This window comes from Fopius arisanus, unplaced genomic scaffold (assembly GCF_000806365.1).
Source record: "Fopius arisanus strain USDA-PBARC FA_bdor unplaced genomic scaffold, ASM80636v1 scaffold00007, whole genome shotgun sequence".
NCBI lineage: Eukaryota > Metazoa > Arthropoda > Insecta > Hymenoptera > Braconidae > Fopius > Fopius arisanus.
Genome location: NW_011887746.1, coordinates 1,270,947 through 1,295,131, shown reverse-complemented (window position 1 = coordinate 1,295,131; position 24,185 = coordinate 1,270,947). Strand labels below are relative to the sequence as shown.

Below are 24,185 nucleotides of genomic sequence, written 5' to 3'. Positions count from 1 at the left end.
CTTTTTGGATGAGAAAAAAAAATCCGGGAATTCCAGTCCGATAAGTGGAAACAGCTCGTGCTATCAAGACTAAAGCGGTCGTACCAAAAAAAAGATGAGGATGTGCGGTGTAAGTGGTCTACCCTGCAATTCCCATTAATGACTCGAGAATAAGAGCAAAAAGCCATTAAAGTTTATGTACGAGGGGTTTGGCCTTCGGTCTAATCTGTATCAGTAGAAATCTTCAATTTTAAAGTTTTGAAATCAATCAGGTTTGAGCCACATTCCTCCCTCATCCTTCAGAAGTTATTTCATCCGCTTCATCCCTTTATCACATCGAAACGTGTAATTTTATAAGCACCTGAGGATTATTCTTGATCAATGACGGTTGTATTTTTTATGGAGCCGAATTGCTGGGTTTTCCCTGAAATTTCACAGAAAATTAATAGAGATCAATCAATTCCCTCAACTCCTTTACTAACAAGAATTTATTGCATCAACTGAAGAAATAATTACATAATTTAATTCAATTAGTTAATTTTCAATTTTTTGTCAATTTATCGAATTCATTTATCATTAATGAAATAATAAAAATCACAAACTCAAATAAATGTTGAATAAAGGAATAATTTTAGAAGAATGGTATTGAATTCAATATTTTTATGTGTTTAAAAAATTCAGTGAATTAAAAAATGAAATTTATAATTGAGGGTAATTATCCGAAAGCTTTATGCATAACTAGTACACCAAATTTTTTTAGTTTCTTTACATCTCGCAACAGAAATGAACGTTCTCACGGGCGCTGTTTTTGTGTTATTTGGGCATTGTGGCACAAAACAATACTTTCCCATGTAGGGTTATACAGAACGGCCACTCATTGGGCCGAGTTCGGCACCAAGTCCGGCGATGATCGGCACCGATGATCGACCAATCATCTGCCGATCATTGGAGCGTTACTTCATGCTGCTCAACGGCACCGATGATTGCGCAATATCAAAGTTGATAAATCAAGTCAATAAATGGTCAATCAAATGTTTTCTAATAGTTTTGTGACCGTTTTCATTAATTCTAGTGAAGCAAAAAAAGAAAAGATGAAAATTAAAAAAAAATTGTTCTGACGTAACTCGAACCCTAAGTACTTGGGAGTTATAGTCGCATGCGTTACCTGCTAGACCATCCGGCAATTAACAATTAACAATTAACAAGAGTTTATTGAGATGAGATATTATATGCATTTATTTTGTACATAGTATATTAATTAATGCTTAATAGAAAACTAGGTCACCAGCCGATGGCTCTATCCCTATATTTACATCAGTTTTGTTTATACTTAATTACGGAATAGTTTGAAATTGCGAAGAAGATTTGCGATAGGGAAAAGCGAAAAATTGGGAAAAACCCTATAAGTGAAGGTCATCTGGAAATTCTTATAAATCATCTTTTTTGGGATTTATAAATATTACTTGGCGCCAAAATTATATGCTTAGGATTATGTGATTTACTATTTTCAAATGATTCAAGTCATTAATATTGTTATTTAGGATATTAATTGTTATATTGTATATGTTAGGAGAGAGAATGAATGCATATACCATCCTGCCATTCCTTTTTTCTAAATCTGTAAAACCTAGCTTATGAGGATTAGGATTTAGTACTTATGGATTGGGTTGAGCATTTTTCGCACTTTCGGATGCCATTTCGGGCGTCGGTCGGAGAACGGTATTTAATCGGGGCCCCGACGATCAGTGCGAACATCATCGGCCAATGGACGGCTTTTCATCGAGGTCCCGATGATCGGTGCGAACATCATCAGGGGCCCGATAATCGGTGTGAACATCATCAACCAATGGACGACTTTTCATCGGGGCCCCGATGATCGGTGCGAACATCATCGGGGCCCCGATGATTGGTGCGAACATCATCGTGGGCCCAATGATCGGTATGAACATCATCAGCCAATGGACGGCTTTTCATCGGGACCTCGATGATCGGTGTGGACACCATCGGCTAGTCAACGGCCATTCATCGGGGGCCCGATGATCGGGTAATCGACCTCCGCCCAATGTTCGGCCGTATTGTAAAGGTTGGCTAACCCTACATGGGTTGTCATTATTTTTTCCATTCGCACTGGTTTTTTTGACATTTTGGAGTAGAGTATATTATCTTTAAATGGATGCACAATTCAACGACGAATGTAACCGGCTGATGGCGCTGCATGCGAATCATAAACTGGCACAAACGCTGAGGTCACAATGCATGACACGTCATTGAAATAATTTAATTTTCAATAATCAATTATTCATGACTGCGACTTTTTATCAACGTTTCATCATAAGAAATGGCTCGTTGGAATGATTTAGAAAAAAAAATTTTTCCAATTTCCGATTGTCATGCTTCGGACGTTTGTCGTGAGAAAGAGTTGATGATTATTCATTTACCAAATGTTTTATTTAAACAGTATTTTTTTTTCCTCGGTGCGTAAACAATATATCCAAATATTTGCATTTATATTATGCCATGTCACTTGTGCGATATGAGCTCTTGAGAGACTTCGTAATAAGGCGCACCGAGAGACGACTTCAAGGCTTCATTCATTTTATAGTAATAGTTGGTTCTAAGTGGGTGGAGGAGAAAAACTGCCGGGAAAACAAGTTTCATATTTTCGCGAAAGTTAATCCGGTTTCACACATAAATTCTCCCTTGTGTTGACTCTTGAAGGGACATTTATCACTGGAAAATGCCCGGTTGATTGATGATTACATGTGATTATCTCCATTATTAAATTATATTTAAATAATATATCAACAAAATGCACTATTTTTGAATAAATTCACTTGCTCGAAGTGAACGGACGTAAATATTTTTACTTACATCTATTTTAACCTTTCGGTTTTTTACATTTTATTTCCCTCAACTCAACATCACTCTTATTATTCATATTAATATTACTAGAGAAAACTACGCTATTTTTCATTTTGATAAAACAATTGTTTAATATAAAATAGTGCAAATATAAAATAAAATATATATTTGGACGAAAAACTGTTTGTTAATTTAACATATTCACTGACATTAAAAAAAAATTATGTAACTTTGAAAACGAGTACTTTTTTTGAAATATTTATGTGATAATGTTTTTTTTAAGTACGATGGGAAACGCATTTTGGAAAAACATAAAACAAATCGGTTGATTTTCACGAGAGCTATGGGTACTGGAAGGTAAAATTTACAAAAAAAAAAATTGCCGTTCACAGAATGATTACAAAAATCCGAAAAAAATTGAGAAGACATCTCACATTATATATAATCTCAGAAAAAATCCACAATATGATCGACGATGTCACGATTTTGGTTTTGGTCTCGTTGAGTTACATGGAATGCCTCATCTATATATGGGCCACTCCACACCGAAACGGATACCATTTAGCCATTGCATCTCCAATTCATTTGGAATTTTCTTATATTGGAGTATCGATCGAAAGATGCTTTCATGATTTAAAAAATTTTTTTTTATTGAACAGTTTTCGAGATTTCGATTTTTGAAAAATTTCGGGATTTGTTTTAAAATAGCCATAATTTCGCAAACGATGAACTAAATTGGATTTTTTTTAATTTTAGTTTTTGGTGGCACTTCCTAACAGAAACATCAGAAAAATTATCAAAACCGTATCTCGGCAGCTGTACGCTAAAGAATTATAAACATAGAAACGTAGACCCGAGAGCAATAAAAATATAAATATACCATTAAATATTTTATAAATTTATGATTCAACAGATGATGAAAATTCTTCAAATCTTAAACTATCTTCTCCGTTCGGAATATATATTGCCTTCCCATTTTAGAATTAGTAGAAAACATGGTTGAAGGGCCTCGAATAATTAAAATATGATCAAATTACATTTTAATTATCTGAATAAGTGTATTATTGTGCATAATAAATTATTCGTATAAAAAAGTAATTTCAAAAGTGAATAGAAATTTTATCGAAGTTCACAAAAGTGTAAAATTTAAAATAATAAAAAAAATATATGCTATGCATACTAAATTATTACATATAATACTATAATATATATTTTTATTTATTCACATAAAGAGAAATATATTTGAAGAATTGATTTCATTTGGCCCCAATTAAATTTTTCATCTTCTAATATAAGTGTAGGCCCATAAACCCGGCAAAATAAATCGGTATGAAAAAAGATACAATACTTTTTTTATAGAGGCAATCGAAAATGGCACACTGCATCAGATTACGCCCAAACATAGGAAAACAGAAAAATAAAACTATAATTGCCCCAGCTTATCGCCTTTGTTTCGCTCGAAACTCCAGGCACCATGTATATTGCATCGACTAGATGGAAATATTTATTGCAAATTTTCTTATAAACTATCAGTGATTTTCATCGGAGGAAATACGGGATGACTGCTTGGCCTTGACAGAGATCTTTGCATGACCCGTTATTTACGCCGTCACTGTTTCATAGCAAGATTTAACCGAAGTATTCCACACAGACATCGACAACTCGTGATATGAATACGAGAAGGTGGTGGGGAGTATTTCTACAAGAGGACAGGAACAGCTTGAAAAAGTACAGAGAGTATCTGTACTGAGGTGTTGAGTGTCCAGTGCATTTGGGAGAAGTTTATCAGGTGCCTGAACGTCCTTGGGAACAGCTGATTTCTCATTAACATGGAGAGTCCCCAAGTTGAAATTGATACGGGAAAGTTGAGGGGGAGCAGGGAAACTAATGTCCATGGGAGAGAGTTCATTGCGTTCAAAGGAATACCGTATGCTCAACCACCCGTCGGGGAACTTCGCTTCCAGGTGATTTCATTGGCAATTCCTCCACGAATTCGCGGTCAAAAAATTTTTTAATTGTTTCTGCCACATGCTGAAAGATTTCTGTTCTATTGAAATCAATAAATCGATTATTACGTTTATTATTCTGATTGGAACCAAATAGGATTGCCGACCTCCACTCAAATGGAGCGGTGTGAGAGAAGCCACAAGCTTTGGTGACAACTGTGCCCACATTGATCTTATAACTTACAGTATAGTCGGCAGTGATGATTGTCTATACCTCAATGTCTACACACCATCGATCCATCCAGAAATTCCGAAGGCCGTGATGGTTTGGATTCACGGTGGGGGCTTTATCTTTGGATCTGGTGATGATACCCTTTACGGACCGGACTATCTGATTGAAAAGGATATTGTTCTGGTCACGATAAACTATCGTCTCGGGGTTTTAGGTGAATTTTTCTGTCCATTCTCTGGTTTGCTTCCATCAGTAATTTGATCTCAACTATAATTGAAACCCAAAACATTGAAAATTCAATTTAAATGAAAAATTAATTCGTGTTTTCTTTATTCGCGTGGAATAAAAGGCGATAATTTTTTCAGGTTTCCTGGACCTGGAGGATGAGATTGCGAATGGAAATCAGGGGCTGAAGGACCAGGTGATGGCGTTGCAATGGATTAAACGAAATATTGATAGATTCGGTGGAGATCCAGGGAATGTAACGATTTTTGGAGAGAGTGCTGGATCGGCATCTGTTCATTTCCTCTGCGTATCTCCGATGGGTGAAGGTATTGAACTGCTTTTTAGTTCACAGGATTGGTGTTTAATCCAAGGGCTTTGCAGGGTTATTTCAGAAGGCTATTCTGCAAAGTGGTGTGCTGATAAATCCATGGGCCACAATAGCAAGATCCCCTAAACGAAGTGCATGCCAACTTGCTGCTGTACTAGGAAAGGAAATAGAAGACCCCAAAGAATTACTCCATTTTTTAAAGAGTATTGATGTCCACGAGCTCATTAAGGCACAGGCCAAAATGTTTCAGCCATATGTAAGCTTTCCCTTATTTTTTAAGCCAAATTTGAAGAGTCACAATCTTCAAGTAAGGCTCGGGTGCATTATCTAGAAAAGATAATTTACTCCGAAATTCGGATTCCTAATTACTTTGACAATTAATCATTTTTGTCAATAATTGTGAGCTAGCGTTCTAGCGGTTGTCAACAAATAGGCCGCTAGCTAACAATTATCGGAAAAAACGATTAATTGACGAAGTAATTAGAAGTCCCAATTTTTGAGTAAATTATCTTTTCCAGACAGTCCATCCGGGCCTTAAACATTATATCCATAAATGCAAACAGCGGTGATAACTTCTCAAGTCAATTGATGCAAAAATCAATTGATAAAGTCAATAACGTCAGTTCTAATGACTCATCAATAGAGAGAAATGGTGATTTAACTGATCTGAATATTCATGAATAGAAAAAAAGAGGCAATGCAATTTATTTAATATTATTCTGAAATTTTATGTGGAAAAGCCTCAATGAAAAAAGGAAAACCGTAAATTCAAGCTGCAGCGATAAATCGGAGAATAACGGGAATTTCATAAACCAATCAATAAATAAACCCAATCAAACACCGCTAAAGCGCCCTATCCCTTCCAGGATAAAATACTGCTGATTACTCCATTTGGACCAGCTGTGGATTCACTATCGAAGAACCCATTCCTGTCGAAACCTCTATTCGAGGCCATCAAATCTGGGATCAAAGTGCCCTGCATTATAGGTTACGTAAGCGACGAAGGCCTCGTAGCTCTGTCAGGTACGTCAATCCAAGTTTTCCGTTAAAAATTCATTTTCAATTCAACGAGGCGCTATGTATTAGGTGAACGCAGGAATCATGAAAATCCTTACGGAAAGAAGACATTTCTATCCAACTGGTCGGAGATTGATGAGAACTATCAGACCACGTTGATTCATCCGAATGCAGTCAAACATGCCCAGATGAAAAACCTCACCGTGATGGACATGAGGAAGATATATTTTGGCAATCGCAAAATTTCATTGGAGTCTGTCCAGAATTATGTGGATCTTCAAGGAGACACTCATTTCATCGCCGGTATTCATGAGGTTCTCGACCATCAGGTACAGGTGTCCAAGAACCCAACGTATGTCTACAAGTTTGACTGTGATACAGGCAACTCCATCGTCAAGTTATCCCTGAATATTACTCAACCTGGTGAGATCCTCTGATAATTTTTCATCGTTCACCGCATATCTATCTGCGGCTTGATATTATACTCCTTTCATTTTTAAGGTACCTGCCACGGTGATGAATTATCTCTACTGTTCTATCCAAAAATATTTCAACAATTCGGTATTGAATTTCCCAACTCCTCTGACATCCACCAGTTACTTACGGAGCGGTTCACTCAGTTGTGGACTAACTTTGCTAAGACGGGGTAATGCTGCGAGTTTCGAGAAAATAGAAAGTTTTCATTTTTAAGGGCTTAATCCACACGTGTAAAAATATTTTATGGAAAATACTAGTGGAAATTCTGCAGAATTTAGATTGAATTTTCAAAAGCAACGACGGCTTTTCAGATTGAAATTATCAGTAGAAAAATTCCATGACTATCAGACAACTATTTTTCTCAAGTGTTAATGTGTTAAATATTTAATTTCATTCAATTGAGCTTCGGTTTTAATTCCACAGTGACTTTTCATCTTTGCAAATATTTTTCCAATAAAAAAAACCTAATGAACGAATTAATTGTTCAATAAATCCGAGGGATTATTAAACCTAGGTCAAAATTAGTGACAAGTTGTTGAAAATTTAAACTTTTTATTCTCTGCGTTTTTGTTCTTGTCGGCGGGTTTTAATATTTTCTGCTGGGATTATTACTTTTATTTTTTCAGAAATCCAACTCCATCGAAATCGGATTTATTACCTGTCATGTGGACTCCTCTGACTCGGTTACAGTATTACGATTGCATGAAAATCTCTGATAGCCTGGAGATGACGACGGAGGAGAATGTTTACACCAAAATTAAATCTTGTTTAAAGAATAAACTCTAAGACTGTTATCAAATATTTTGAGAATATTTTCATAAATCTATCATGGTATAGTAAAGTTGTGTATAACTTTGATTATAAATTTATGTAGAAAGAAAGAGCGAACCTTCGAATTAAAATTAAATATTCCAATAATTCCATAATTATTAAACCGTTAACACCAGAAAATCCTCACTATTTCTAGCAGAGTTTATTCCGTTGCGGCTTAATTACACAGCGATTATTTAATTTTTCCTATTATTTAATTCCAACGTTAAAAAATATTCACAACTCGGTAAATCAATTAGTTAATTATCAACTCCCATCGATGTAGATAGCACAATTAAATAATAACCATAGAAACATATTTGAGTGACTAGGAAAAAAATTTGTTTTATCAATAAACCTGTTTGAATAAAAATGTGTTTGAGACTGGATAAAATGGATCTTTTTCTCTCTTTTGTAGATTTGCCATTGAAAAGGGAGAAATCAATGAAAATATTGCAAAGAGTAACGTCGGGAATGGGTGCAAAAATAGACTCGATGTCCGATAAAAATATCAGAAAATTACCGAATAGGTACGTACATTGCAGACATACTTCCAACACACTTGCAACTTGTTTATCTTAAACAGCTGCGCGCATGCCCAGTGGGTGTGACGAGTCATAAGTTAACGTATTTACCACTTTGGTCTTCATTGTTCTCCATTTCTCAATTTCCCCAATTTTCTTCTCAAATCCACCTCTTTCAAAAATATTCTGTGGACTCCGAGACGACAATCAAATGAACAATCACTGAGTGAGTAAAATTTTTAAATCAATTCGAAATATGGAACCGGAATATTCACCTGTCGAATCGCCGGCATAAAAGAACCCTTACGCCCCCCCCAAAAAATTTAAAAAAACCTTCACTTTATGGGATTTTAGTGTGGCTTGGGGGTACGCGATTTTGTAATTGTTGGGATTATTCAATCCTCTGCCTGCTATAACCTTAAAATACATTTTTATGTCGTCTTTCATCTCTATTGTTAACTATCCAAAAATATCAAAAAATGTTGGGAAAATTGAACACTACAATTATTATTATAATGATTTATTCGTAATTTTACGACGTTTTCTTAATTGTGTTCGCTTCAAGTTGAAAATCAAATAAGTAGACCTGGTTATCAACTTCTTGTCAATGCATAACCTCAGAAAAAGTCGTAAACAATAATTGTCATGTTGTAGAGTAACAATTAGTAGTCGCCTAATTTTTCCGGAATATGTCATATAATAATTAAAAATGATAAAGGAAAAATTGAATTCATCAACAATTAGTTATTAAATTTTCATTGAAGAAAATTATAGTTTTTTACATTGAACCCCAAATCCCTTAGAATTTATTTAGTGATTTATTTAGTTTAAATAAATAAACGTTAAAAATTAATGTTTGAAATTATTTGCAAACAGCAGGAATTTTGTGATTAGCACCAACCGAGAAGTGTCATCGACGGTCACGATAAAAAATGAATTCCCCGTACCTCGCGGCAATCCAGAGGATCCCGGGATTATCCCCAGGTGAAAAATTTCTCGCCCTGAACAAAGCCGCGGCGTCCGTCGTCTCCTCAAAATTGAAAGACCCCTCAATCTGCCCTGAGCTTGAGTTGAAGTCCCTTGGCATTCCAGAGCCCCTGATTCCCTTGGCACAGGTCGAAGTTGCGAAGGGCCTCCGAGACCCAGAGGGCCTGATCCAGGCCCTTAGATCAGAAGATGAGCTAGTTTTTGAGCGTGCCCTGACTGCAAAATGGTTTTTCGATGGCAGCAATCCCGAGGTCACAAATCCCCATTTCTACGGACTCCACATCTTTCCCCACATCTCCCTGAACCACCGGAGGATACTTGTGAAGAAATTATCCGTCTCTTTAGCCTACAACGGGGACAAATCGGGCCTTGCCGAGAGCTTTTACTCGGAATTGAGCTGGAAGTATGGTAAAAAATGCGGGGAACCTCTGTTGATTGCTTGCAGTGAGGGTTTCATTCGAAAACTCATCGTAGAAGAGCGCCAAGTTGCCCTCAGTATTCGTTTTGTACAAATTATTTACCAGCGCCACCCCAATGTTATCATCGATTATTTGAAATTGACCGGCTCAAAGAAGGCAAAACACAGTATGGTGGACGTCGATCTTTTTTATTACTCGGATTTTTTACCGACGATGATGAAAAAAAACATGAACAGCTTTGTCGAGATAATTGAGATGCATGGGAGTTCATGGGAGATTCAATTCAGTCGGAAGCGAACCGAGTTATTCATGAAACAGGGGATTGAAGCTCTCGTTCGCAGTCCCAGGGCGTTTCTGCCAATGATGCCGTTGAAGGTCACTGGAAAATTGTCGAGAGAGCAATTCCGGTTGATGTTCAGAAATTTGTTCCCTAAGGAAATCCACGAATTCCAATTTAGGAAGATGTTTGGCTATTTGGAGTTCTGTCAGGAAGAGGACAAGATAGGAATATTGCTGGAAACTTTTCGGGAGGTTTATGGGTCGAATCTGCTAGAGTCTAAGGACCAGGTAACCCCGGAGGTAATGAGGGCATTGCCTGTAGAGGAAAGGGTGAGACAGGCGAGAAGAAAGCTCGAAGTAGATCAGGACTGGCACCTTGGACAAAACTGGCAACTCAAAAACTCATGGAGATGTTATCTGTTGGTTGACGAGTCCATTCCTTTGATCAAAACGCAGATTGGTCGGAGTTCGAATGTGAACGACAGGAGGGATCTGATGCAGCAGTTGATCTACACTTGCGCTGTTAATGAGGATAAGGGCGCGCTGCTGGAGGTGCTCAAATACATCTGCGTCAGGCACAAGAACGAGCAGCCTTGGATGCTTCTGGAGGTCTTGGCGATCATTCCGGATAATTTCCAGGTACAGGACCTCACTGTTGACCACTGGGTGCTCCTGGACGATATCATCCAACTGCTCCACATGAAGAATCAACTGCAGAGCAGAGTATACAGTTCCGAGAATATTATCACCACTGGGATCCATTTCCGCTTCATCAATGATCTGCCGATCGATGAGAAAATCGATCTTTTGATCGAGCTCTACCGCAATTCTTGGAGACCAACCTGGAATATTGTAAAGGAGAATCCAAACTGCGAGCGAAAATGTCTGGAGAGCTTTCTAGAGAAGATCGGGAGAAAATACCCGGAGAACCACAAGGTCTGGGAGGGAGAGTGGTCTCGGACAAATATTACGACGTTCCTCGTGGAGGCAGTCAATAGTTTCAACACGAGGAATTCAGAAAACAAGAAATCAGAGTTGGAAAATTTGTCTCTAAGGAGCTATCCCTGGCTGATACTCGTCCTGGAGAAGATTCTGAACGACAAGGACGAGCCGCAGTGGGAGAGAACGAGGCTGTCTGGCTTACTGAAGGACACAGACAAGGATTTGTGGGACGCTATTGTCTCAGACAAGTCCCTGGAGAACTCCGCCATTGACATGCGTTCTATAAAAATCATCGTTCTCCTCAAAAGAAATCCGAAAGAGATCTTAGAAAATTGGGAGAGTTATTTGAATAGTGTATATGTTAACATAAACTCAAGGCTTGTTCAAAGATTCTTGAGATCCTGTCGGTGGCACCAGGAGTTGCCCATTAAATTCTCTGAAAAAACCCTGAGCAGTTTCGAGACTGAGAGAGGTGACGGGAACATTATAATTTTGTCACTTTTGTACGAAGGTGAATCTTTTGAGCGCTTAATCACCCCCTTCATTCCGAAGAAATCCACAATCGATCCCAAGAACGATGAGAAGACGGACGTCCGCTTATTGTTTACCATTCCCATGGCATTCAATCTGGTGAACCCTCCAGTTTCCTTGGACGTTATCCTGAAGTTTTGCATCGGAGATTATATTCACTCGATTATTAACTGCTTTGCGACTGTAGGTCGACGTGTATCAGCTGACAAAGTAATCGCATTCTGCAGGAAATTAATGGAAAAGGGTGTGTCAATCAAGAAGCACGGGATTAGATTGTTTGTCAGGGTCGCGAAGATTGATGAAATAACTGATATGTTAAGGGATCAATTGAGAAAAGACAAGCACCGATCAATTAGGGCCATCGTTTACAAATCGATCCTGGAATTATTCGTGAACCAACCCAGTCAGGACATCTGGGGGATCCTCGTAGAAGCTGTTAACGATCTCAGAGGGGACGACGATTCTATCAAGTCTTTAGCAACTATCACAAAGATTCCTGACGAGTTCCTTGCTGACTATGTCAAGATGCTGCTTAGAGCCATCAGAAGACTGGAAGGGATGGAAGGAGGACTCAGCAGAGAGCAGGCACTAGCCACGTTCAGTGATATCCTCTACTCCATTATTAATGTTGTTGATGTCTTCCCAGAAGAGCTACATCACTTCATTCTGAAGGAATTTTTCTTCGATTTGTCGCAACCTCATTACGCGTTGTCCAATAGCATGCAGAATTATGTCATTTGCGGATACCTGGAGAAGGCTGGGGACAACCTGGGGGAACGTCTGATATATTTTCAAACGTTATTGGCGGAGGTCATCGTGAAGTACTGGGATGCTGATGGCGACAAGCCAGGAAAAGCGCTCCTCGGGAATTATTTCGTTTTTCAGCTGTCTCATATAATTAGGCCACTGATCTCACCTGTCGCTAAGACCGTTGCGGATGCCTTATTCACGACGATCTTCTCGGTGCTTCGACCACAGCAAGAACCCACGTGCTATTTATATCTGATCTTTACTTCTGCGTTTGACAAACCATTGTCTCCCAAGGATTTTGCTGGGAAAATCCTTGAGATTCTGCCTAGTCTCGTCAATGCACTCTCCAGGGAGTCTCTGCCTCTTATCGCTAAGGCTCTGTTTTCGTTCATCGAGTTGAGGATCAGCCACGGCCAGGGGGATGTTACGGTGTTGGAGATTATGGAGGAAATAACGGAACTTGGGGATGTGGACTTCACGATCATGGCGTCGATCATGCTAGCGTCTTGTTCTCGATTTACATGCGAGTCACGATTTTGGAGAGTTGTGAGGAAACTGCAGAAACATCGCGATCCGGCTGTCGTCGCAAATGTCTACTCCTATGTGAATCAACTGGAGCCGAAGTAATTGAGAGAACTTACCTCATGGAAATCTGTTGTACTCATGGATCAATGAACAAACCGCTATGCACAATTTTCACAATAATTTCTGTCTCCTTACGAGTTGCAGACTTGTGTTTTGAACCTTGAAAATACAGGACTAACACACACTTTATTTTTCTATGTTTGCAAAAAAATTCTGGTAAATATTACGCGGAAAGTAACATTAGCATGTAATTATGAAAATTCTATTGTGATAATAAATCTTGCCTTTCAGATATTTATAAAATTTTGCGGTCGAGTTTGGCAAAAAAAAAAGTTAAAATTATCATACTTGATCGGACAATTATCATTCATTACTCCAAGAATTCGAAAATTCCTGCGTTTTTCTTATTTAAAAAAAAATTTCACTGTACTCACATGATTCGTCGAATCCTGTAATGAACGCGGGGCATTTCGTGAAGGCTTTCTGACCCGCCGGAGTATCCGGCCAGCATGACCATCCATCAAACAGACCAGGACAATAAGGTTCTGCAACAAAAAATCAGGGTTCAGCAACATTTTCATGTTAAATTACCATGAAATTCAGTAACAAAAAGATAATCCAACCAATGTCTAAACTTTCCATGAATATCTCTAAATCTAATCGAGACAGCGAAATTTTCGTAATCACCTTTTCTATAGCTCTCATTCCACTCCACAAAAAAGCTATTGAGATATCCTTTGAAAACTTGTTTACTATCTAAATCGACTTATCTTCCACTTCTGAATTAAAATTTGCCCTATGACTAAATAAATTAATATTAATTAAGTGGTGGATTTTAATGGTGATTGACAAAGTGTAGTTATTTGATAAATATTGATGAACATTGTGGACGTAATGATTAATCCGTGCAATAGCCGTTGATGGATTGAAGAAATATCTATCTAAATGTAAAGTTTTATGGCTAGCGAATAAACCACAATTGGATCCGAGCGAAGGTAAGTCTATAGACACTTCAATCGAGAGGGAAACGATGGAAATTTACGAGTATCAGGCCAACATCTCCTCGTTCGAATGCCCTTGTAGAAAAAAAACAGCTCCATCCATCTTGCAGTAAACTATTCGTGTGAGATCGGTGGATGTAAAACGGATGGTTCCATGGAGATTCAAAGTATCAAAGAGGTGACAATGTGAAGTTCCTCTTTTATTAATTTATTCAACACCTTATGATCTTCAATCTGATAATCGGTTAGATAAATAGGGAAATTTTTCTACAAAATTGATGAAGTACTTCACTGCACAGGTGGATGAGATAATTTTCCTATTAAACTGTCCAAACAAAGTAAATAATTTATGTCGATGCATAAAAGAAGCTTTTGCATGAGAATTGGATATTCATCGTTTAGAGTAATAACCATAAGACTTGGGAATGATAGCGTTGTAGGGCTGATATTTTTTAGAGAGATGAGTCCAAAGTAAAACAACGTTGTGCCCTCGGGGTGTGCGACAGCTTATGCCTGCAGAAGCTTCCAGTTTCAGCGTTTTCGTTTTATTGAACAACTTGTTGAAACGACAAACCCTCTATTGTGGGCCTCAGGGTTCTACTGCTTCATTTCCGTTTTCCGCCCACAAAAATGGAAGTTGTAATTTCGTTTTTATTTCTGTGCAATGCACCGAGAAAAATTTGTAGCTCAATTTATCATGACGTTTAGTATTGACTCCGAATGAATTTTTCGCAACATTGTCGGCAAAAATATGGTGAGTCTCATAAAGCATACCATTTTTTTGCTTCTGGGGACACTGAGAGAAAATATTTGCTCTGCCGGAAATATATTCACTCTGATAAAAAATAATTTAGTTTCTTTGGAGGCACTCTATCTGGAAAATTAATTAATAATGTGTTTCTTTAAAATCGTTTTTTCTTCGGTCGAGAATATTAATGATTCTGGAACGAGAATTCAAATACGTCATTTCGTTGAAAGGAAAGAAATTTCGAATAACTCGTTAAAAAATTCTGTGCCTTAAATATCTGATGTTCTTAAATTAATTATTTATTGGCTGTGAACTCGACTCAAAGCAAATTAATTATTTTGCTAACAAGGAGACAAGGATCAACACAAGTATTGATTTTCCGTCAAATATATTATTTTCCAAGAAAATATTTGAGTTCTGAGAGTTTACTCAAAAAAGTGTAAATTCATATTCCATTACTAAATTTTTAAACAGAGTAATAAAACTTTCGCTGGAAGAAATTGCATTCGGGGCAAGAATTTTCTCAAGCCAGCAGAAGTGATTTTTTCCATTAAAAACGATAAAATAAAATGAAATTATTGTAATTATATCCTAACAAAAAAATACATGTAGTCGGTTGTAAATATATTCTGAATGATGATGAGAAGAATAAATCCTTTTTCACGGTAATCATGATTTAATATAGATTTATTTCTTTTCTATCAGCGATAGGTAAATAATCGTTTTTTTCCCCCGGAGATGGCAACCGGTGGAATTCAGTAGGAGATATGTTTCCTGAATTGAGGATGAGAATGCGAGACACATTATGCAGGAGGGAATCTCTCTGCCTTCTGTTTTACCCAGGAAGCACTCGAGTGTAATAAGAAATTCAATACAACCGGATTATGGGGTGTTCCCTTTTTTGAATGCCATCCTCTCGGTAATGCCAGTGCGAGACATTAGGAGAATCGAGATTTTCTCTCCTCATGGGAAATGTCTTCGCATAATGCGATTAACTTTGAAAACTTTCTTACTCTGGGGTGAAATTGAAAAATTCCGCTCATATTAAATTCATTCTGGGAACGAGGGAGATGTCATTGGACACCTAGTGACTGGGCCCTTGCAATTGGCCGAGTGTTGGGTCAATAATTGGTCTGGCATGGCTCTTGTTTCGTCCTCAGTTCCTTTGTCCTCTCAACTTTGCTAATTGCCAGTCAGGTGAGAACAGCTGGTCTCGTTCACTCTTCCAGAGGTAGAGCTGGAGCCAACTTTGTGCCATTTCCCATTAGAATGACAGAGAAGAAAAAATTTCGTCCTACTAATAGTAGGAGTTTCTGCATTCATGAGAACTTTTTAATTTAACAATTTTTCAACTTTATTCCATTGATTGGAGGAGAATTTGTGGCCTTGCAAATGGTAGTGAAAGCCGCACAAATGATTCAGATGAAAATTCCATTTTAATTGAAAACATCAAGGAAATTCCGGGACTTGGAGCACCGGAGGTTCCACATGACTATTTGAACAATCATAATTATTCCAAGAAGTTGATACCAAGGGAATTCGAGCTGGTTGCATCAAAGCTTCTTAATTATCCCGTACCGCGTGGCGTTTTTAAAAAAAGCATCTCCTGTTTCGCCGTGGATTTCATTATTAGAAACTCCCCGTGGGCTCTACTCCCCTGGAACTTCACGCTAAACCATCCAATTTTAGTTAGAAAACACATATTTTTTTATTTAACCACTCATTTTCCTCTCGTTCCAGGGAATCCGACCCAATCTTCCACGTCTTTATTCCCCTTTCGAAATAGCAAGATGAAAATGTTATTCGACTCGTTCGCTATCATGACTCGATGGAGCTTTTACCAAACGACTGGGCGATTTCATTCTGATCCCCTTTATTGCTTACTCCATCACCAATTGGCGGTGATAAAAATAAAGATGTTAGTGGTAATATCAGTCGATAAACGCTCGATCGACACAAAAAATTATTTCAACTTTCTATTCCTTGCGATTATTACTTGTAGTTTCATTAAAATTACAATATTTATCATTTTATTATGATTTAAAATTAGCTTTATTTCGCTAGTAATTTTCAACTGGATGCTTTATTCATAATGAAATGTAATATAATTTTCATGTCTTAATGTTTAGCGCTCCCTTACTATTCGCTTTTCAGGATAGTTCCTCTCCTCCTTTCGTATTGAGGTGATATATTGTATATTCATTTGAAGACTTATTAAAGAACTTTCAAAAAAATACATTAGTTATGGGCCTCCCCTCATTTTTCATGGAGATACGGCGTTCTGAACGTGAAAATGAGATTTTTTTGTTTTATATAAATTTTACGTTTTGTTCAATTTTTCAATATTTTTAAAGCAAATATTTATACACCATTTTTAGGATGCTCAACAATTTTTACACCAAAATCCACTTGCTTCTTCATTTTTTTGGCAAATTAGCAATGAGATTGACGTGAAAAAATATATTTTTGGATTTTGTCATTATTTAATGACTCGTGGTGGTGCAATTACTTCTACGCGTTATTTCTACAGTTTTGTGATTCTTTCAAAAAGCTTTGAAGCAGCAATACGTTAACACCACCTTGGACCTTCGTCAGTCATAAAATAATGAGAAAACGAAAGTTTTCCTGAAAAAATGTCATCGATAATTTCTCAAAAAATTGAAAAAAAACGTGAATTTTGAGTATATTATTATATGTACGGTATGGTATGGAACATCCAGAATAAATGCCAAGCTTTTTTTTTTAATTTTTGTCAATGAACTGTTAACCCCTGCGTCTCCGATCGTCGTAAGATTGATGAACTCCTGCGGACAGAGGCCCCAAGTCGTCGTTAACACTCCCAGATTGAGATAATTAATTATTTAATCAATTGATAATCCGGTTGATGTCTCTCGTATACCTCAGTACGGGCTGATTGAATCAAACGATCGGATTGAATGATCCATAGCAGTTTCCTGCCAATTGGTCTTATGTTGAATGTCACAGTAATTGAGGTGAGTACCAGGTCCTACCCTGGATGTATGATATCTCTGGGAATTCGTGGGGCTTCCATCCTCGAAGAAGCTAATCACATTGATTTCAGGGATCGTGTTGTCAGGAGTGGAAGTGGTCCTTCATCACCCCACAAATCCCCAGAATGCCGTCCTGAATAAGTACTTGGGGGAAAAATGCCCCATTACCTGGGGAAACTCGAGTCCAACATTCCACTGGCACTCACCAATGCTCACGTTACCAGCCACAGAGTCAGGCCAATAACTCCTGGGATCGTTGAGGTCGTCGGGATGCATTTCGTTGACAAATATGTTCCGCCTCGGGTTTATGTGAGTATCTTTCTTCCACGCCTGGTCATTTTTTTATTCATGAGGGAGGACATGTTGATCTTTGTGAAACTAGATATATTTTCCAGTATATTTGAATTTAGCAAACTCCGCTGATTTATATTAATATATAACTCCATTTGTCAAAGTAGTTGTTTTGGATATTTCAGACCATGAATTTTCTACTACGAAATTAAAGCTGTCATATTGACCGAAAATTCCCGCGAAAATAATTTGTAATTATTATTAGCGTTGAAAGAGTAATCGAATCTTCAGTTGGTTTTGGATTTGAGGGAATATTTATTTCGATTCTACTGGATCTACAGATTTTTAAGGATAAATTAAATCGAAATTTATTGCAAATTTGATATTGAAATGAAAAATTCCCCATAATTTTAGTAGAATATTAATATATTGAAATATATATATGAATTTAAATATTAATCTGTATATATTGTAATGATATTTGAAATGAGCAAAAATCCTTATTTTTTAATATTGCGGGAAATAGTTAAAAAATGTTGCTCTCTTTATCCAAGACATCCGAGACCGGCTGATGTGGTCTACTTCAGGCTGGGCTAAAACTTGATATTCTGGAGGCTTCTACCAATTATAGAAGCAATTTATAAGACATTTAAGAAACTCTCACCAATGAAATTTCTAATGAGAATATCCAACCATAACAGTCTTCCACCTGGTCTCCCAGAGATCCTAATTACCCTGGATTCAGCTGGGAGTTCGACGTACGTTCCCCATTGGAGTTTATTTTCATATCGTATCTCAAGTGTATCAAACTCATTTATACGCACTCACTATTTGCTATTCCAGGGTATGAAAATTCACGAGTTTCCATTGCACATGGAGGACTCGAGGGGCTGCAAGAGGCATTTCAGTCCAAGCAGATTAACGATGCTCAACCATTTTCACCAAATTTGCTTTTCCAAATTGAAAGCAGCACTTTATTTGAGGTTTCATTCATATTCAGTCACAATTGCGCTGAATAAAAGATAATCCATCGGTATTTACTCCAAATAAATTCCCGACTCATATGCAACTAGGCGGGGGTTCTAGCTGCTTTGCAGAAAATTGAATTTAATCAGTTTCATGTTGATTAAAATAATGACATATTAAACATTTTTTTATAATTCTTATTTTCTCTTTACTTTTTTGGACATGAGAACAGATGTCAATGAACATAAAAATCCTCTCATTGAAAGCAAATTCTTATAAATTTGGTAAAAATTATACAAATCAAACTATTCCAGTACTTTTTTGAATTAATGTTTCTAAAAGAGAACCCTTCAATAATGGTAATGATAGATTAAACGGTAGATAAATATTCGTATTCCTTAGCTTTAAACATATTGAAAAAATTAAATCAATGTTGGGACTCAGGTAAAACATGAAAATCACATTTCCACGTTGAAAACGCCATAACTCCATGAAGATCATTGTCTTTGATTTTAAATAGAAGTTTTGTCTAAACTAAATAAATTCGGTAATGTAGAGAAATAAGATCTTTAGCGAATTGGAAGCTCTGCCGATGCTCATAGTGTTCTCCATCACCGTTGAAATTCATGGTTTAAAAAGTTTATTTGTGGAAAGGTGAATTTTTAAAGTTAATTGTTGATTTTTTGTGTTCATGAACTATCAGGGAATGCCAGGGAGCCTCTTCAAAGCTTATCTATTAAATTTGTGTGTTTTGGGTAGGTGTACAGAACCTTCTACTCCCCTTTCCTTATTATTATTCTCCCCCATTACCATAAATTCTCCTATTGAAACAAATAAACCAGTTTATTCATGTGTAATAAGTATTTTTTGAAAGAAAAAGCAGTAATCATTTCTATTTGATTGGAATGACCCATTTTTCTGGGCGCGTTGGTGCGTTAAAACAAGGAGAGATCATTTGAACGGCGAGGGATCTTTTCGATTCAGTGTTCTCGGGGGCTAGTATCAGGTGAGTTCATGATAATTCGATTCTGCATGAGAAATGGCGATAACCGTGGGAGCTACCAGTTGTCAGTATTCAGATTGGCACTGCATGACACAGAATGCTCACTAATCCATGTCTGAAATTCACATCGCGGTAACTCCATCGCAAATTTATCCCGATGGTTATCTACACTTTTACCTTCGTGTTCTCTTCTGTTCTACTCCGGTGGAGGGAATCGATGGAGACGTTCCTGCAAACGTCTGATGACAGGCAGATTACAGCTGAGAGATCGCTGATTACTGGGAATTATGGGCTGAAAAAATTAATTTTTTGATTCACAAAAAAAAAATCCTGTCAAAAAATCATTTTAGTTTCTTATTTTGCCAACGAAAATTTATCATTAGGTTACGCTCATTATTTTTGGAAATTATTATTGATTTGATGGATTTAGATTTTTTCTGGGAATGATCAATTCACTTTTTTTCGATAAAGATGGGAATGATAAATTTGGTTTGAGTTATGCAGATAATCTCGTACATTTTTTAAATTTATAAAAATTTTATAAACAAATGACCCAATGATACGTTTATGCTGCTAATTTTTACCACCATTGAGCGAGCGGGTATCAACAGTTTTCGGGTGTCCGTTCATTTGTAGTTATAAATAATTGATTTAGCATTGGAATCTTCGGTCAAGCGATCACTGTGATATATATTCACATGTTAATAATGCAAAAGCCGTGTTCGATCTCTTCTGGAGTTTTTTTTTTCTACTGAAATACCCATGTACAATATAATATAATATATTTATTGTCTTATTAAAATTAAGAAACTTTGCTTTTGTCTTTGAAGCGAATGTAAACTAATTTCATGTTTTCCGGAGCTGCAAGCAGGAGATGTTACTTCCCTCTGCAGGATTTCAATTATATAATGCAGTGTATTACTCTGGATTAAATAAATAATAGATGAATGAATAAAGACAATATAAATATAATTGACGATTGGCGACATTACGACTTGATAATTGAAAGCTAATTTTACACAAAGTCATCATCGCGATCATCACACGTATCATTATTGTCTATTTTTCGTGCTTCGACTCTGCAACTTGTGCAATGCTTTTTGAAACTCATGACTCTTCAATAGAGGGGATGATAAATACTAGGAAGTGCATTGTTGTGCGGCAGAGGTTGTACACTGTGAATAGCAGTTTTGATTTCGATTTATCCGATGTGACATTGCCAAGTTAAGAGAATAAATTCCCAATTTCGATGTTTGGGGACTCGTTATCGTCGAGGAATAAAGAATTGTCGCTCCGTTGGAAATATTTTCACTGAAAAATCCGGGGAAGTATAAACTATAGTTTAATTAGTCCGCCAAGTTCTGAGGAAATCGGCACTTTCATTCCAAATATTCCGGATTTATTGCCCCTTAAAAATTTGAAATTTCCTTGAATTTCGAGAAAAAATTACGATTTCATTGTCCGTTTATTAAAAAAAAATTCACACTAATAAACAGTGCAGTGGATTAGTCCCGCCCTCAGAATGGGAATTTGGAAATTCTGGAAATGGATGTTGCTAGTGATATTCGTGGGAGAATGCGGGGGTTATCGCATCCTGGGGATTTTTCCATTCAATGCTAAAAGTCACATGATGATGTTCGAGCAGCTGATGAAGGGTTTGGCGAGGAAAGGTCACCAGGTCGACGTCGTTAGTCCGTTTCCCTTGAAGACACCTGTCAGAAATTATAAGGACATCGAGATTCCCTCGGCACTGCCGAAATTAGTCAACAATATGACTTACGAAGGGATGAAGGAGATTATGAAGAATAATATCGTCAAGTTTATTGCCCTCGAGGCAGGGAATAGGGTTTGTGCAGAGGGGCTGGAGCATCCGGAGCTCCAGAGACTCATTAAAAATCCACCGAAGAATCCGGGGTATGACTTGGTCATAGTCGAAGTGAGTACTTCTCAATTTTGCAAAAATATTTCCCAAATTAATACAGATAACAAAATTTTTGTTATAACCTTTCTTATAGTCCTCAGTGACCGCTATAAAAACGATTTTATACGAAATTCTGCTATCTCCAAATGTTTCAGAGATATTTCGAAAAATCTCAGCGAAGTTAATTCATCTCCAAGCGCTAAACCGCTGAAGAGTTGATTGACTTGTTTTCAGTGAATATTTCGAAATTGAGAGCTGATCCGAAAATTTTTATTCTAGCCTTTTTTGCAGAGGTAATTGAGGGCTGCAAAAAAGATTACTACATAAATTTTGTCGTTTTTTTTCGATTCGAATGAATTTCGTTTTTGCTCAGAAATTCGAAAAATTTGCAAATCGGTTCTGAATTTTTTTGTGCCGTAGATATTCAGTGCCCACTGTTTTATGGCCTTTGGACCTCACTTCAATGTTCCTGTAATTGGAATCAGTTCAGCTGCCCTCTACCCCTGGTCCAACGACATAATCGCAAACCCTGAGAATCTTGCTTTCGTCCCCAACAATCTCTTGGAGTACAAGAAATCCATGGACTTCTGGGAGAGACTCTACAACTTCCTGCACACGTACTATTACAAAAGATACTTCGATTATCACACGTCACCGCAGAATGACATTATTCGAAAACACTTTGGCCCGGACACTCCGGGGATACGAGAGTTGGAACGTGATCTCGCGTTAATTATTGTTAATTCACATTATGCCTTGAACGGGGTGAGACCGACAACTCCAGGATTGATCGAGGTAGGAGGAGTTCATATCCAGGACGATGGACCTGACATTCCTCAGGTAATTTTCCGGACTGACTCCCCAAAAGTTTCATCAACGTCCACACAAATAAATCAATCAAACAATTCGAAAACCAATAAAAGACAACTTTTTATAGAAATTATTAAAGAAAGTTCTCTGAATTTTGTTTTTCACGTAGAAACTGTTGAAAACTTGGAGATTTTTCCCTCAGAAGTTTTTCCTCACCTCCTAGTATAATTCGCTTTCAATAGGACGACAGAAAGTGGCTGGATGAGAGTCCGGAGGGCTTCGTGTACTTCACGTTTGGATCCATGATGCAAATCGAATCATTTCCACCGCATGTGTTGGACATTCTTTACAAGTCTCTGGGGAAAATCTCTCCGGTGCGGGTATTGATGAAAATACCTAGACGAGAGTTGCTTCCGCCTGGGCTACCGGGGAACATCCGGACTTTTTCGTGGATGCCGCAGCTCAAAGTATTAAGTAAGGGGGATTACATTTATTTCTCATTTTTTACCTGACTCAACGTTAAACTATTCGAAAATTTCAGTTTTTCATCTTATCGATTATAACACAATAATCTTAATCACCAATTAAGATATTTTACTTTTACATTCTTATATTTTAATGACAAAAAGGAAAGCTTATATACTTCTTAGCTATTTCAAAATGGAATATTTCTCATGAAATTTCATTGAATCGTGTTTTTTTTTTAAATCAGAGCATCCAAAAATCAGAGCCTTCATAACTCATGGTGGACTGATGGGAACTCAGGAAGCGATAACTTGTGCTGTTCCCATGATTGGAATGCCAATCTTTGCGGATCAATTTGTGAATATCGACTTGTACGTCGCTAAAAAAATAGCACTGAGGGTCGATCCAGTCCAGATGACTGAGGAGAAGCTCGATTGGGCACTGAATGAGATCCTGTTCAATCCAGTCTACAAGTAGGTTCTTTAAAATCGATGGATGTCCGTATAAAATCCCGGGATAATACAAATTCTGATGAATGAATGGATGATAGTATTTGCAATTCGATTCAGCGGTTCAATTACTATTCGGGTAATCGACAATATAAATTCATTGGAATTTATATTGTTGATTAATTGACCACCTGCAATGAATTCAACTGGGGGGACGTTTTATTGAAATGATTAATCGAATTGGAAATAGTCTCATACCGCTAACCTGATAACAAAAAAATCCGGAAAATGCCGATTTTTTATGGATTTACCAGCGCGATATCAAAGCGTTTGAAAGTTTATAATTGAAGCCAAAGGAAATAATTCAATGAAAATAGTATCAATTGAAAAGCTATTATGCACGATGTATTGTTCGATCCTTTACAGGACATAACATTTTCGTGTTTAAATGTTCCATAATCGGAACAAGTGAAACCAGTGCAATGACTCTAGTCTCATATGAAAATTAATTTTCTTGGCTTTGGAATGATATCACATAGACACATCTTGAAAAAACTCGGGAAATAAAATTGGCGCGCATAACATGACATGACATTTTACATTCACTTCGAAGTTTAAAAGGTCATA

The 24,185-nt window shown here is 37.2% G+C and overlaps 3 protein-coding genes across 6 annotated transcripts in view; 2 read left to right on the top strand and 1 right to left on the bottom strand.

The window, feature by feature from the left end:
• The window catches only part of LOC105273858 (calcitonin gene-related peptide type 1 receptor), a 64,029-nt gene that overhangs the window by 21,516 nt on the left and 18,328 nt on the right, over nucleotides 1–24,185 (bottom strand). For 2 of the 3 annotated variants that reach the window (XM_011316538.1, XM_011316539.1), the window contains exon 4: nucleotides 13,328–13,438. In XM_011316538.1, the coding sequence (XP_011314840.1) occupies nucleotides 13,328–13,438 (111 nt within the window). Of the gene's footprint in view, nucleotides 1–4,274; nucleotides 4,340–13,327; nucleotides 13,439–24,185 lie in introns of those variants that run through there. The other variant, XM_011316540.1, reaches the window with a different exon arrangement.
• On the top strand, nucleotides 4,529–7,984 carry LOC105273859 (esterase E4). The gene is made up of 8 exons (XM_011316541.1): nucleotides 4,529–4,805; nucleotides 4,945–5,233; nucleotides 5,385–5,570; nucleotides 5,626–5,828; nucleotides 6,439–6,595; nucleotides 6,659–7,012; nucleotides 7,091–7,235; nucleotides 7,693–7,984. The coding sequence occupies exons 1-8, from the start codon at nucleotides 4,671–4,673 to the stop codon at nucleotides 7,850–7,852; spliced, it is 1,629 nt and encodes a 542-aa protein (XP_011314843.1). The 5' UTR covers nucleotides 4,529–4,670; the 3' UTR covers nucleotides 7,853–7,984.
• Nucleotides 8,490–13,253, top strand: LOC105273860 (uncharacterized). 2 transcript variants are annotated; one of them, XM_011316543.1, is made up of 2 exons: nucleotides 8,490–8,626; nucleotides 9,280–13,253. In XM_011316543.1, exon 2 carries the CDS (start codon nucleotides 9,333–9,335, stop codon nucleotides 12,933–12,935), a length of 3,603 nt encoding a protein of 1,200 aa, XP_011314845.1. In that variant the 5' UTR covers nucleotides 8,490–8,626; nucleotides 9,280–9,332; the 3' UTR covers nucleotides 12,936–13,253. The 2 variants fall into 2 exon arrangements, with proteins under 2 accessions (XP_011314845.1, XP_011314844.1); XM_011316542.1 differs by having other exon boundaries at nucleotides 9,277–13,253.